General features: G+C 49.6%; 1 protein-coding gene across 1 annotated transcript; it reads left to right on the top strand.

The window, feature by feature from the left end:
- Window positions 1–1,397: 1,397 nt before the first annotated feature.
- IRF4 (interferon regulatory factor 4) lies at window positions 1,398–15,129 on the top strand. The gene is made up of 9 exons (XM_068670946.1): window positions 1,398–1,542; window positions 2,751–3,045; window positions 3,336–3,522; window positions 4,235–4,323; window positions 4,891–5,032; window positions 6,821–6,928; window positions 8,132–8,485; window positions 11,371–11,483; window positions 13,275–15,129. The coding sequence occupies exons 2-9, from the start codon at window positions 2,842–2,844 to the stop codon at window positions 13,416–13,418; spliced, it is 1,341 nt and encodes a 446-aa protein (XP_068527047.1). The 5' UTR covers window positions 1,398–1,542; window positions 2,751–2,841; the 3' UTR covers window positions 13,419–15,129.
- Window positions 15,130–15,433: the final 304 nt, after the last annotated feature.

Genomic DNA, 15,433 nt, shown 5'->3' with positions numbered 1-15,433 from the left:
ATTGTTTGTTGTTTTTTTTTTTTGGGTAAAAGCTTATGATTGTCTTTGCCTTCTCTTAAAGCTTTCTTAATGTGTAACTCACCTAGCTCTCTACCATGAATTGCATTGGACAAGAACAAGTATTTTTTCAAGGTATTCTCCAGAAGTTGAGAAAGACGTTATTTTATCCTGAAGGCTTGGATCTAACGCAGATCAAATCTGCATGTTTCACACTGGTGCAGACTTCGCTGTCTTAAAAACTGCAAAAAAAAGATGGGGTAGTAGAAATCTTCATTTTACAGAGATGTGTGTCGAGCTGTTTTTGGGCTTGGTGAAACCACAGTCGGTGCCCTGAGTGCCACCCATACCTGCCTCTGGGAATCGCACCTTGGATTTTTGGGGAGCCTTTCTGATGCCTGCTGGTAGAGCTGCGGTTGCTCGTCTTGATTTAAGGTGGCTGTCACCTGCAATCTCAAAGGCGTGCCCTACTCTTTTAACGGTGCCTTAGCTCGTGACTGAAGAGATTTCTGGTGGGCTCTGCCAATTCTTTTTCGAGAGGATGGCGTGTCATAAACCCAACACCTAAAAATGGCTGCGCTTCTCACTTCCCCCTCAAAACGTGGCGATAATTGCATTTAAATTTCAGAAGATGGCGTTGAAGATTTGCAATTAATATCCTAAACCCTGCGGGTACCCTCCGCGCCGGCGGCCTGCCAGCGCAGGGCGCGATGACTGACTGGGTTTTTCGATCTGACACGTTACGGCAGAAAGGATGTGGATGTGTTGGAAACGTTAAAACAGAACAACAACACGAAAGCAAGCGGCGCGGCATGGGACACGGGTGGTTAGAAACCTGACAGGCGCTCAGCCAGATTTTGGGGCCAGCCCGGACCCCCAGCTTCTGTGCTTTGCGCATGGGGGCTGCTGGAGACGAGCGTGGGATGGGGTGGGGGGCAGCGGCCCCATGGGGCTGCGGACAGCCGGGATGAGCCGTCCTAAGGGAGAAAACCCCTCCGGCCGTGGAGGGCGGCTCCCGGCCCCCGCTTGTCGCCCTGCGAGCCCCGGGGCGGTGGCTGCGGGGGGCTCCTCGTTGGCCGCCCCGGCCGGCGCCGTCTGGGCCGTTTCTGGTGGGTGTAGCGAGCCGGCTCTCTTACAGTAAAACCCAGCCGGCTCTCACAGGTAGGAGTTTCCCCGTGCTATTTCTAGCCCCGCGTGTGTCTGTCTGCACAGATTGAAAGAAAAAAAAAAAAAACAAAAAAAAAAACACGCGCGGACGCCCCGAGGGCGCCGAGCCGCGGCCGCCCCCCCCCACCCCCCGCCGCCCTCCCCGCGGCTGGTGTTTACCAGCAATGGGCATGTGTCACTGCCTCAGATGTTTTCCAGCTCGCAAAGTCCCCGCTCTCCTCCGCCGGCTCCACCTCCGGGCCGGGGCCCGCCTCCCCCCCCGCCCGGCCCGGGGCCCTCCATCATATAAAGAAACTTCCCGGGGCAGCCGGCCCAGTCGCGCTGCGCCCCGTCCGAGGCAGCCGCCGGCCCCAGCCCGCTCCCAGCGCCGCCACAGAGGTAAGCGGCGGCCACCCCGGCCCCCCGGGTCCCCCCCGGTCCCCTACTGCCACCCCCGGTCCCCCACTGCCACCCCCGGACCCCCGGTCCCCGGCCCCGGTGCGCCCCGACGGGTGGGCGCTGCGGGCACCGCGCCGTGAGCCCCCCGCTCCCCAGGTGCTGGTGGCACCGCGATTTCCTTCTTAAAAAAAATGTATTTTTCTCCCCCCCCCTTTTTTTTTTTTTCCTTTTCTTTATAACTTAAAGAAAATTAATCCCCGTCCCGTTTTGTGCTCCCGAGGTGAAGGCGTGCACCGCGCTTCTTGCTGCTCGGGGTAAAAGGGTGGGCTCCGTGCCGGGGGACGAGCACTTTTGGGGCGAGAAGCACTTTTTGGGGGGCTTTACCCCGGCTCCTGCGGGCACGGTTTGGGGAGCCGCAGCCTCGGGGACCGCGCTGGGTGCCCGCGGGATGCTGCCACCTGAGGAGGGCTGTGAGGGATGCGGGGCTGCCTGCACATGCTGGCTGCGACTGTAAGGCAGCGACCCAAGGCAAGCTTTTGGGGACACGGCAACGTTTTTAGGTCGAGGGGACAAAGTTTGTGCCCGGTCCTCACCTGAGGAGCCCACGGCCGCGCTGCGGGGCGAGTGCGGGCACCTCCGGGGCTGCCCGCGGTGGGACACGGGGAAGCTGGCCACCCCTTGGGATCTTCCCACTTTTCGGGACTTGCAAAGCGTGGATCTGAAGGCTGTAATGCGTGCGTGTTGGGGGTAGTTGGAGGGGAGGTGTGCGTGGGCTATCACGCGTTCAGATGTGATGTTACGGGAGCTACTTCGGTGTTACGGTGGAGCGCGGCGCAAAGCACAAGCGCACGCGGAGCCCTGCAGTTCCAGTACGTGCTCTGTCATGTGCAAACGCACTTTTATGGTTTTATTTTATTTATTTTCTTTGGTTAAAAAATAAATTAAAAAAAAAAGATGTAACTCAGAGCCGGACAGGGGTTTGTGCCTGAAGTCACTTGCACTGAGGGCTTCAGCCACCCGTGTATGCTCATTCAAAACAGCACCGGGCTGGGGGGGAGCCTGCCAAAACCTGCAGCCTGAGCAGTGCCCGGGAAGGGGTGCGAGGGGCTCTGTCCCATTTGCTCACGCTTCCCGGGCCCTCTTGGCACGCTGCATCTGACCCCTGGCTTTCCCTCACCCCGTCCTGTCCCTCTCACCCTCCTCCGCAGCCCCCCGAGAGCTGGTGCTTGGGTGCGCAGTGCGGTGGGCTCCGTGACGCACCCCGAAACCCCCCCACCCCACCCGACCGACGTGAGTGGCATGAACTTGGAGCCGGGCGAGTGCGGGATGAACTCGGTGAGCTGTGGCAACGGGAAACTCCGCCAGTGGCTGATCGACCAGATAGATAGCGGCAAGTACCCGGGGCTGGTGTGGGAGAACGACGAGAAGAGCATCTTCCGCATCCCCTGGAAGCACGCCGGCAAGCAGGACTACAACCGCGAGGAGGATGCTGCTCTCTTCAAGGTAGGGCTGCCTGCCCTCTCCCCCTTCCCCGTGTCAGAGCTCAGTGGGGCGGCAGCACGTCGATTGCCTCCACGTCCATGCCAGGCACTGTTTTAACTTGCCACGCTGCTTTTTTTTCTCAGTCTGAACCTGTAGGGAGTAAATTCTTGCATGTATAAGCACAGACGTATATGTTGTTGTAAGCGTTGTGAACTTTGTAACTTGTAGTTGATTCTTTTTCTTTCTTTTTTCTTTTTTTTTTTTTTTTTTTTTTTTCTCCTTGCTCTTTTGATTACCTGAAATGTTTCCAGGCTTGGGCTCTTTTTAAAGGAAAGTTCAGAGAGGGCATTGATAAACCAGATCCCCCTACCTGGAAGACAAGATTAAGGTGTGCTTTGAACAAGAGCAATGACTTTGAAGAGCTGGTGGAGAGGAGCCAGCTGGACATCTCAGATCCCTATAAAGTGTACAGAATAGTGCCAGAAGGAGCTAAAAAAGGTAAAACATCTTAAATTCCCTGTGAACAGAGTGCAAAGATCTGTCTTATTGTAAGCACGTGAGGACTGAGGTGTGCTTGTCTGGAATGGCCACGCAGTCTTTTTAGGCGTAGGAGCCAAAGTGCAGGGCTCAGGTACATCTTACTCTGACAGCTCACGCAGGGGGCTCCGTCTGCGGGGGGGCTGCTGGCACCTGAGTCAAGGCACGGCAGGGGAGCCCTTGCAGAAGGTGCAGACAGGCTCCCTGCACGTGGAAAAAAAAAATAAATCAACAACCCGAACCCATCCTGCTGGATGTAGGCTTTAAATACAGGGGGGAGCAGAAGTGTTTTGAGGCAGGCATTCGGTCGCTGCTGGGGGCCAGGGATGCTCAGCCTGCAGCTCCAGGCAGATGCCCCTGGTGCCAGGCAGGGTTCGGAGAAGGCAGAGGTTTGGCAGGGTGCTGGAGGGTGTTGTGGTGAGGGCATCGTGGTTTTGGGGTTATGGGCAGTGCTTTTAGGGTTTGGCTCTGGGGAGCCCTGTGGGACAGGCTGGTGGCTGGAGCCACCTGTGAGGGAGGGCTGGGAATCCTTCCCCCAGCAGGCGCTGAAGCGCGTTTTGGTCCTCTGTTTGATCAAGGGCAGGTTGCATGGACTTGTCCTCAGTGTGCCGCTCTCAGATTTCCTGCAGATGTGGTTGATATCCTTTATTTTCGTTCCCTCTGCTGAACATAGGTGCAAAACAGATCAGTATGGAGGAGCAGCCGTTAATGATGAACCATCCCTTCCCAATAACATCTCCTTACACTTCACTACCATCCCAGGTACGGCATCCGTTGTGCGTTTGGTGCTGGGAGATCGGGCAGCATCGTTTTTGTGCTCTGCAGTCTGTCTTTCTTTGCTGGCCTGGCTCTCTTGAGTTCTCTCTGAGAAAAAGAAAACTTTATTATGAAAACTGAGAAATTGAGAAGCAACTTTCCTAATGTCATATGAGGCCACAGGGCAGTCGATTTCCTTTGGTGTTGTTTATCCCTGAGTAATAGCTCTTCTCTGTTCGGCGATAGATATTAGTGTACTGCCATCCTCTTGGAGCCAGAATGTAAGCACCCGATGAAGCATTGCTGTTCCAAGCAGACATTTACCAGCAATGCTTTGACTGCCTTTTGTTATTCCACCCGGCTTGTTATTTACACCAGTGGTGAGAAGTTCATTTGAAAGCCTCATTGGTGGCGGTGGCGAAGTGCCATTCATGTAGCCTGTGCAATGCTCAGACCTCCGCGAGCTTTGGCAGGGCAAATAATGCCAGGGAGCCGAGCTGTGAAAGCTGATGCAACGCACAGCATCGCTTCTGACAGCTGCCGGGTAAAAGAATATCTCGTTAAATTGAATAGGTACCGAACTACATGGTGCCCCATGAGCGCAACTGGAGAGAATTCGCCCCGGAGCAGCCGCACCCCGATATTCCCTACCAGTGCGCCAGCGTCCCCTTCACAGCTCGCGGTCACCACTGGCAGGCGCCCGGCTGTGAAAATGGTAAGACATCCATCCCACTCGGTGCTGATGGCTGGAAGGGAGGACGCACGGCCACCCAGAAGAACTGCAGGGTTTGCGTTTCCCATTCACGGCTTTCAGTGGCGTTAACAGAAGTGCCCATCCAGGAGCACGGGGCTTCCTTCGGGGGGGACCCTCACCCACCTTTGCCCTCTCCTTTACATTTGCTGCCAGTGTAGGAGCCGTGTGTGGGCTGCACAGTGGTCTGATGCTCAAAAGGCAGCCCCCAAAAGTCCCGAGCTGTCTTGAAAGCCCTGAGCAGTAAGAAGGGAACCAGCCCCCCAAGCTCTCCAGATGGGAGCTTGTGTTCTTCAGCTTCGCTTCCTGATTTTGGGCCTTTTGAGGCACACATTAGTGAGGTTTTTCCCTCTAGCCCTGTGGAGTGGAATGGTATTATTGTCCCAAGAGGGAAGCTGAAATTATGGCTTCTTTTTAGTACTGTGACGATGGGACGACTTGTCATGGATTGAGTATCTCTTGGGGCTGGCACAGCAGAAACAGAATAAAGGGACGTTCCCTTCCCCGAAGATCTTACAGGATTAGAGCCCAGCATAATCGTAGCTTTCCAAGCTCTGCATCCTTAGAAAGAATCCTGAATAGTCAAAATTGGCAACACTGAAGTCTGCAGGGGATAAAACACAGGAGAAAGAAAGGGAGCCGTGTGTCATTGGTACTTGCAGGACAGCTCACCTGGGCAGATGGGCATTTGCTTGATGAGGAGAAGGAGATGGCTCAGAAGGGCAGACAGGGATGGGAATTGAGGAGGGACTTCTGAGAGCAGAAACTGTCAGGGGACAGATCTCTGGAGGCTTTCGTGCAGAGAAATAAACTTCTTATTCTCTATGTCTGCTGAATAGTAACTGTTCAGTGCACTGCAACTTTTGCTGCTGGTGTTAGAATTGTTAAGCCAAATCATTTGCTTTTAGTTGAACTATTTGCTAATAATAATAGACCCATCAAGCAGAATAAACAGTGCCCCGAAGTACATCCCCTGCAGCTGTTAAACACACGCGTGGCCACTTTGCTGTTTTTGGAGGCAGTGGTTAGTGGCTGGTGCTGGGTTTGTCACTGGGCTCCAAGGCTCGTCAGGAGGTGTGGGGGTTTTGTACCTGCATCGCTCCAGCTCCTGATCGTGGTGGGTTCCACCATGGGGAAGGGTAGTGCGTGCTTGTCTGCAAGCCACTTGCATCATCCTCCAGAGACTCTTACTGACATTAAGAAACTGAGGAAAACATCAATTGCCCATATGATAATCTATGTACTGAAAGGCATCTCTTGGACTATGAGTAGTCCTGGTAATAAGAACCCAATAGTCTCCTCCTGCACAATTTTCTTCCCCAACTTTTACAGCAGTGCTAATTCCAGCTTTGTTGTTATACCTGTCTCTAATAAAATTCCTTAGACTGAACGGATTGTTTTATGCCGGCAGCTTTTAAGAGCACTGTGATCTAGTTAATAATACAAGTTATATCTATAACAGAATAACAGATTCTTGTTAGGTAAGGAAAAAGTAAAAAGGGTAGTACTGCTATGCTGAAGGAGTATTTCTCAGGGACCCAAATAGAAATATAGTCCAGATAACATCTCAAGAGATTTGTAGAGTTGGCATATTCAAAAAATGGGAAATAAAACTGTGTTAAGAAGGAGGGGGAAGAGAGAGAGTTCCTGGTGGGGCCCAGAAAAACACTCACTTTTGCAAAGCTGTGATCTCTGCCCAAGCTTTTCTCTTAGGGTTTAGGTAGCTGACACTGACTTTTGTTTGTGAAACAGGTTGTCAGGTGACAGGAACCTTTTATGCTTGCGCCCCTCCCGAGTCCCAGACTCCTGGCATCCCGATTGAGCCAAGCATAAGGTCTGGTGAAGCCCTCGCCCTGTCAGGTAAGGTCTGCAACCCCCTGGGGTCTATGGGGAGCCTGACAAGGGGGTCCCACTCCTGACTTGCCCTGACATTGATGAAATAAATAAATAATAATAATAATAATAAACAATAAAGCACCCTTTTCAGCGAATGAATTTGGTAATTTGGTGTATGGGCTTAAGCCTCTGTTTGCCAGGATGTTGAAACACTTGTAGGCTTTCCCAGGGGAGTTTGGAAATGTTGAAAGGGTCAGGAATGATGAGCTCGGTTTTTATCAGGGAGGAGCCCCACAAAGACTGGCATTTTCTGGGCACCTTGCTGTGCTCCTGCTGGTGCCGCAAGACTTGGCTCCGTCTTACTATTCGTGGTAAATAAAGGCCTTTGGGAAAGAAGAAGGGAGGAGCTGTCTCAGTCAGGTTTGCAGACATCCAGATGCCAGGGGACTTTAAAAATAACTCTAGGAAAAGATGCAGGAATGTATTTTTCACAGAGATAGCAGATAAACCTATGACACGATGCCTGACATGTTTCTTGATTAATCTGAATCAGGGTCTTGTGTGTATATATACATACACACACACATATATATATGTACGTGTGTATACATAGGTATATATATACCCATATATTCAGTGCTGTGTGAGTGCTTAGCAGGCAGCCAAGCTGACCGAATGGCCACCTGAAAGTGAGTTTTGGGATTTCAGGTACAGCCCTGCTGGAGCCAAAGCCAGCAGCTGCTTCTCTTCAGGCAGCTAAGTGCAAGTTTGCAGGTCCCCTGTGCAGGAGCCTCTTTTATGCAAAATCTGGGGAGAAACGCAGCTACTTCCTGATTAAATCTGAGGAAGTGCACTGAGCCAGTGGGTTTAATTGTGATGTGAGCCTGGAAAATGTGACAAACAACAACTTTTCTCATGCAAGCTTTTCCTGTTAAATAGGAACAAGAGGTTTTCTGGGCATTAATTCCTCCTGAATTCCCACACCAGTAGCCCTACTTAATAAAATGAGAGGGCATTAATGTTAACATGCCCCAGATACTTTAGTATTTGTTTTCTTTATATGATTTTTGCTAATGTGAGCATGTCTTTTGGGTGGTGTTGACTGTCTGTAGTTACAGAAGTACAAAAGTCTCATGCAAATACATCTCTTGGCCTTAATACAACTCTGAAGCATAAAACATTCGTACAAATATATCATGGTGACTCTTTTTATTTTTCTTCTTGTAGATTGTCGACTCCACATCTGCTTATATTACCGTGAAATACTGGTAAAGGAGGTGACAACAACTAGTCCTGAAGGCTGTAGGATATCCCAGGGCCAAAGTTACGAGGTCAGCAGCCTGGAGCAAGTCATCTTCCCTTATCCAGAGGATAACGGCCAGAGGAAGAACATAGAAAAGCTACTGAGCCACTTGGAGCGGGGAGTAATACTGTGGATGGCGCCTGATGGCCTCTACGCTAAGAGACTTTGCCAAAGCAGGATCTACTGGGACGGGCCTCTGGCGCTCTGCAGTGACCGACCCAACAAGCTGGAGCGGGATCAAACATGCAAGCTCTTTGATACTCAGCAGTTTCTAGCAGGTAATTCCCTCCGTGGCTTTGGTATCCTTTCTGGAGAGGTCACCCACTCACTCTCCCTGTCAGCTGTATGGGAGTGCTCTTTTTATGTTAGGAATTACCCCACACTGCTACTTAAGCTATCATAGCCAAGGAGCAGTTGTCTTGTGAACAATTCTGCTCTCCATGCACATGCAGTGCCCCTGCACAAACAGGCAGGACTGACCCAAAATCCCCATTGTGAGGAGGAACCTAACAAAATAGTGTTTCCAAATGCTGGGTGGCAGAGGAAAGTGGGCCCACTTGGAGCTGCTCCTGTTAAGTTCTGGGTAGCCCTGAGATCTGCAGTCACGCTGCTCTCAACCTGACCCTGAAATCTGGTGTAGGGTATTCAAACACTGGCATGGATTTCAGCAGAAAGCTGCCTTTTCTGTCTGCATCCTGTCCCACTTGTACCCTCTCCATTGCTCTATAAGGTCTCACTTTTCTCAGGGCACTTGTGAGCAGCAGTATAGGGTCGGGTCTGTCCTTTCTCCTTGCAGCCCTAAAGCCTCTGTCCCACTTTGAGAACTCCTGGGCAGTTTCCCCACCCGGAGAAACTGGTGGGAGCCTGGCGTTGCCTGGACATCAGAGGGCAACTCGGGCAGCAGGAGTGCACGTGGCCCCTTGTTGGAGATGTGTGGCCTGGCTGCAGGTGAACTGTGTGGCTGCCCACTGGAACAGGGCATCTGCACTGGCAGGAGGCTCTTAGAGGAAAAACGCCTTCCAAAAAAAAATAAATATAATAATAATAATAAAACAAACAAACAAACAACAAGCCCAAAGCACCAGCTTCTGCACACTTTATATTCCAGGGTTGAGGCACCATCCTAGCAAAATGGCCAAGCAGGAAATGCGTATAAAGAGAGAGATCTCATATGGATATGAAAATTGACAGTTAGAAAGGGGAATTTGAGGTCAGGGTACTGGCTTGCACTTCAATCACATGCTAATTTAAAGACACATAATTCTGCCTGTGATGATGGTTTTGGAAATCCCTTTCCCTTTTCTCAGATGGTTTTTCAGATGTACTCTGGGTTCGTCCAGACGGTTGACAGTACATCTCTTTTTAGAAGCCTAACCCCAAAGATAAGTTAAAAAAATAGGTATTTTTCCCCCTCCTAAATTACTTATGCACCAGTGCCTGTGCAAACCCAAGCACGTGGTTGTAGCCATAGTCTGCGGTGTGTGCAAAGTGAGGTTTTGCATGCGTTGATGCTCAGCTAGGTTTGTAAGTGACTTCTCATGGGCATATCCTATCTGCAAGTCAGTTGAAATTACTGGGGTCCCAGACTACAGGCTTAGGATTTCCCTCGTTGGGAAATTGGTCCTTCCTTGGGAAGAGACTCAGGAGGCTACTACCAGGAGAGGTAGTACAGGGAGCAGAGAAAGGTCTCTGAAGAGCACTGTGTGATAAATGCAGTAGACCAGGGCCAGGGGGAGGATGGGAGGATGCAGAAGGAAGATTTGGGAGCATGGTGATGGCAGCTGAAGGAGAGCTGGCTTGCCAGAAGGCCAAGAAGCAGGAGCTGGATCATCAGGACTGAGGGGTGGTCTTGGGAAGCGTGGTGGGACTGCAGCACGGGGAGGCACGTGGGCACGGAAAGGCAGACAGAGCAGGTGGAGGTCTTTGGAGAAGTGCAAGGGCAACCTCCATCATGAGTAAAACAGGGGGAAGAGAAAGATGGGAGGAGTTCTCCGTTAGCAGCACTGAGTTGGATGGGCCATGGGTGGATCATCCTGCCCTGTCCTGTGGAAAGCAGGGTCCCATGGAAAATCTCTCCTCTCTCCTCACATACCACCAGAAGGCTCACAGCACTTTCAGGGGTTTTGCTGTGTTTTAAGTGAACTGCCCATTATTTTTCTCTCAGAGTAAGAGCAGTATTCCCAAGCTAGGGCTGGGGCACTGTTGGGGCAGCTGCTGAATTCATACCTTGCTCTGAACAGCTTGCAGTCAGAGTAGAAATGGCAGGTGTGTAGCAAAGGAAATGCTGCACTTGTCATGCCAGGTTCAAAGACTCCTTTCCCTATAGAGCAGGGAGTACTTCTTTATAAGACATTGGTTTCAATATTAATTGCCTTTGCAACTTTTCTGCAGAAAGCACAAACTGGGCTATAAATTAAAATGAACTCTTTATTGATCAGCTATGTAGAAATAATTCACATAAAGCAGATTTTAAGGAGGATTTTGTATTAGATGCAGTTTTCTGTTTTGTGGAAGGAAATAGTTTCTAAAGCACAACGCAGTGATTTTGATCTCTCTTATAAAAGCCTCCCCAGCTCTCTGTTGGTGGTGACACTTTGGCTGTTGGTGTAATGCTAGGATTTGACCTTTTGCCTTCATACAAGGTGTGGATTAGTGAAGAGAGTACAGGCAGGCAGAAGACACAATCTCCTTTGCTGGCTTGGTGCATGGTTTAAATAAGATCCTGTGCCTCCCTGTCCACCACACGGAACAGTGGTGCCAGTGGCTCCATGACGATGTCTAGGTGAGGTTGAATTTGTGCCTGGCAGCACTTTGGCTCTGCCAAACCATTGGTTTCAGTGCTGCTGTTGGACGTCCTCTTGAGTGGGTCTGGGCTGCCTCTGGCATCTGCTCCAGGAGGTTCTGCTGCCGAGGCCAAATAAAATTATTTGTTGGAAGACATCCCGGTTTGTGCATACGAGATGAGTTATGAGGCAAGGCAAGCAGGAAGATTGCAGTGTTACAACGAGCTTCTCCTGATCTGCAGGAAAGGCTTCAAACTCAGTTTCTTCTCCTTGACCTCTTGTCTTTCTCCTGACCTCTCTCGTCCTCCCCTGGAGTTACTTCACTCTCTCCCACTCAGCCATCCACAAAGCCTTCTTAACAGCCCTTTCTCTCTTCCCAGAGCTTCAAGCCTTTGCTCACCATGGACGTCCACTGCCCAGATACCAGGTTGCTCTGTGCTTTGGGGAGGAATTTCCGGATCCACAGAGGCAGCGGAAACTAATTACAGCCCATGTAAGTAGGACTTGTGCCTTTGCTGAACGAAACGTGTTCCTTGGAGGATATGAATCTGCCAGACAGGCTTTTCTGCCTTCTGAGGGAGGTGATAAATTCTTGACAATGCAGGACCATCAAGACTGGGGTTGAGTCCCCAGATCTGCCAAGGGCTACCTGGTGGCCAGAGGGCTCAGAGCACCCAATTTCCCCCTCTGTAAAGAATTAAGGGTGGTCGTGATCTCTTTCACAAAGCCCTTCAGGGCCTAAAGGGCACCCTGGAAGAGCTGGGCAGGGCTGTTATTGCAGGCCCCATGGTGCTGCCAAGCCAGTGCAGGACACGGTGCTTTCACAGCTGCTGCACCTCCGGGTGCTCCAGAGGCCCAGCCTGCATCTCAGAGACCTCAGCACCGAGCCTGATGCAGGGACTGCCTGTGCAGCTCCAGCATGGGGTAGCTGGCGAGCTCCTGAGCTGACTGACCACAGTTCGCACACACTCAAAGCTCGTGTTTCAGGATGCTGTCTCACAGAGGGTGATGATAGAGACTGAGACCAGGTACTTTCTAAATGGCCCGTAAAAACCACAAGAGAGAGAATGATGAACACGCTAGAGGTAGGGCTTAGCTTAGTGCATCTTTGGGAAGAAAACTGGTGTCTGTTTTAATCTTTCAAAAGCCCCTGGGTAGCAAGGGTCCCTAGTCAGGCTTGTGTCATAAACCTGGCCTCTTAGCTGTGCAGCTTCTGTACTGCCACACTGCTGCTTAGTAGCTGTTTGGAGCAGAAGGTGGGAAGCTCACAAACCTGTCCTGAGCTGGTGAGGGTAGTGCTCCATCCCTGTTTCTCCTCAAACTCTTTGCCATTTTGGCTTTCCAGCTTCCCTTTCTAGATCCCCCTTCCCAGCCCCTCCTCCATCTCCTGCCCCACCAACTTCCCTGGGAATCTCCTGCCCTTTCAGGAGCTTTGCTTTCCCGTTACTGGTTGTTCCTCACCCTGCTCAGCTTCTCAGGCTGTCCCACCTTGTGGAGATGCTTCAGTGCAGAGCTCCCTGCCCAATCTGTCCCTGTCTGCTGGGCTGACCCGCAGCAAGTGTATTTTTCGACACGATTGGTGCCCATGTCCTAATGCTGGCTGACTGGGAGAAGAGGGCTGTGTTGAAAAGTCTGCCAAGCCATCCAGTCCTGGAGAGTAAAGTTCAGGTTTTAGTGCTTAGTGTGCAAGCTAAATATTCCAACTGGTGCTCTAAGGCCTGGAGGGAATAGTGGTTTCTGAGCAGGCAGACGTGAAGGCAGTGTTAAATCATACAAATCCCTCCTGGCGGTGATCACTGGCTGAACAGATTCCTCAACAGAGCTTGAGGGGAAAAAAAATAAGAGTCACCTCGCAGTTAGATTGAAGTCTAATTCAAAAGGCAGTGATTTTGTGACGTACCTAAGCACACCTGAGAGCTCCAGCATTTCAATCTAAGTCCTCAGAGTTCTTGAGAACAAAGATGAGTGGCCACAGACATGTCTGGTCTCTAGGCATCGCTCATGGGTGCAATTCCAAGTACCCCATTTGTGTCACTGGTAACATGCACCATAAGGTGTGTGTGCAGGTAAGGGGTGTGTGCGATTAGCAGAGCTCTTGTCATCAGAGCAGGCAAACCCTGTCTTAAAAGAGAGGTTAGTGGGAACAGGGAAGTTGTTTTCCCATTCAGGTAAGCAGAACCGTTTTGTCCTGCCCTGTTTTTTAATTTAAAAGCGCTTTAGATAATTAACACGAGGAAGATGAAATTTTGTCACGTGTCTGATTAACATTTTGTCTGTTCTTAAGGTTGAACCAATGTTTGCCAGGCAGCTGTATTACTTTGCTCAACAAAACAGTGGACATCTTCTGAGAGGCTATGATTTGCCAGAACTTGTGACTAGTCCAGAGGATTATCACAGATCTATTCGCCATTCCTCTATTCAAGAATAAGATCCTGAGAATGAGTGTTTTTAAAGGCACTGTAAAGATTGTGCAGAGTGGAGGAGCAGATCTGGATAGCAATTTGGAGATCCAAATCACAGCTGGATGTGTTCAGGGGAATCAAGGGTTCAATGATAGGAAAGTGAACTGGGACAACTATATTGTATGATACAAATGACGGGTCTTCAACGTTTGGATGCTACATCTCACATAGATTCCACTGTTGCTGGGAATAACTCAAAACTGACGAAATGATTGCTATGTTTACGTTTGCTTAATGTTCTCCTTGGGTTTTGAGGACTGACGCTTACTGAAGACTTAAATGCAGAGTTTACACTGTTACATTTGCAGGGCTATTTATTTTGGATTACTGATCTCAGGGAAGGTACATAAATTTGCGGTGTTCCCAGTTTTAAACTGTAGCTACTATAGGTGGGTAGCGAACGTAGACGGTTTATCGAGAATAGCTATAAATGTAAGTGGTTATAAATTTAGACTGGTAGGTGTGACGCCTATATTCCTGTGTAGAATTTTTTAAAAACAATGCAAATCTTCAGAGACCTATTTTTTTAATGCCTGACTGACATTTTTCCTTACGATGAATTTTATTGCTGCCACTGTTGTTATTGGATTAGGCCCCGTAATAGCAGTTCCTAAGGTGATGAATTGATGGTACTGTGTTGGAAAAGTGACCGCTTAACCCACATTACCTGTGCATTTAGTGAATTAACCACTAAAATTCTAGAGTCACGGAGAGCAGGTTTGAAAAGAAATTACATGTTTTTCTTATAATTGTAAGCTACTATGCATTATATATATATATATGCATTAGAATTAAGCTGGCAGACTTTGAGAAGAGAGCAGAAGTGGTCCTGCTAGCCTTTGTTCATGTGGCGTGCAGGAGCCAAGCTGAAGTAGCCACCACTTCTGGCTTGCACCGAGCCAAACTCTGCTCTTCGTGTGCACTCACAGCTTCCTTCCATTGGTACTGAAATGAATGCGGAGGGAGAGTTCGAGCAGAGCAGAACTTAGCCTCTCATACTAAGGCAGTCAAGGAAATACTTGTTTTAACTTTCATTTTCAAAAACTTCACAGAAGTATCATTTCATGCAATTTGCAGCTTTTCGTGCTAGGGTGCCATTATAAAGATGAAGCGAAGGGGTCTGTGGGGTCTGCATGGCAGTGAAACTTCCTCGCTGTTATGCTGGAGATCAGACTATGCGATCTCCCTGGTTTCAGCTCCAGAACATGACCTCCCTGTGATTAACATACATACTTCACTTGAATTTCTAAATGAGGAAGAAAAAAAAATGGTACTTGGTCTGGCAGCAGACTTGTTTTCTAGGGACTTGTGATTTATACATCTTAGAGATGCATACTCTTTTGGGATATATTATCCCCCTCCTGCTCCACAGTGCCAAGCAGAACCAATCAATCATTTTTACTTTTGTGTTCTTTGTTACCTGAAGTGTTTTCCTCGCTATAAGATTTTTGTAGGGGAGACCTCTTTCATAGACATTAAAAGCACTGTTTTAGGGGACCTTCAGAGCTTCTGCATATGCTTTTTGCCTGTGCATACATTTTACTGAAAGGGCCTTCTGTGTTCAAACTGAACTGGTACAATACGATATTTGATGTGTTTTTCACTTTTTTCTAGTGGTCGTTGCTTCATATGCTCATTGCTTCAGCTCACATCTTAGAATAAAGTCCTTATTCCCTACCAACGTGATTTGTATGTGTTGTTTTCAGTAGTGGGGCAAATCTAATGGGCTCAGTACTGCACTGCTAACCTGGGCAACACTGCTGGCTGAGCCAATGGGGAATCTGTTTTAAGCTAAAAGGGCAGGGAAAGGTCAAAAGGTAAGGATTTTTTATTTTTATTTTTATTTGCTTGTGAAAATGTCTGCCATACCAGCTCAGCAAGTGAGAAAAGAGCACGGAGGGTGCCCTTTGGCTCGTGCCCCCGGGCTCAGCCCAGCACCCTGACCTGCTCTGATGAAACTTTATAAGGTTTGTGAAGTGTC

This window comes from Anas acuta, chromosome 2 (genome assembly GCF_963932015.1).
Source record: "Anas acuta chromosome 2, bAnaAcu1.1, whole genome shotgun sequence".
NCBI lineage: Eukaryota > Metazoa > Chordata > Aves > Anseriformes > Anatidae > Anas > Anas acuta.
This window is presented reverse-complemented; position numbering and strand designations above follow the sequence as displayed.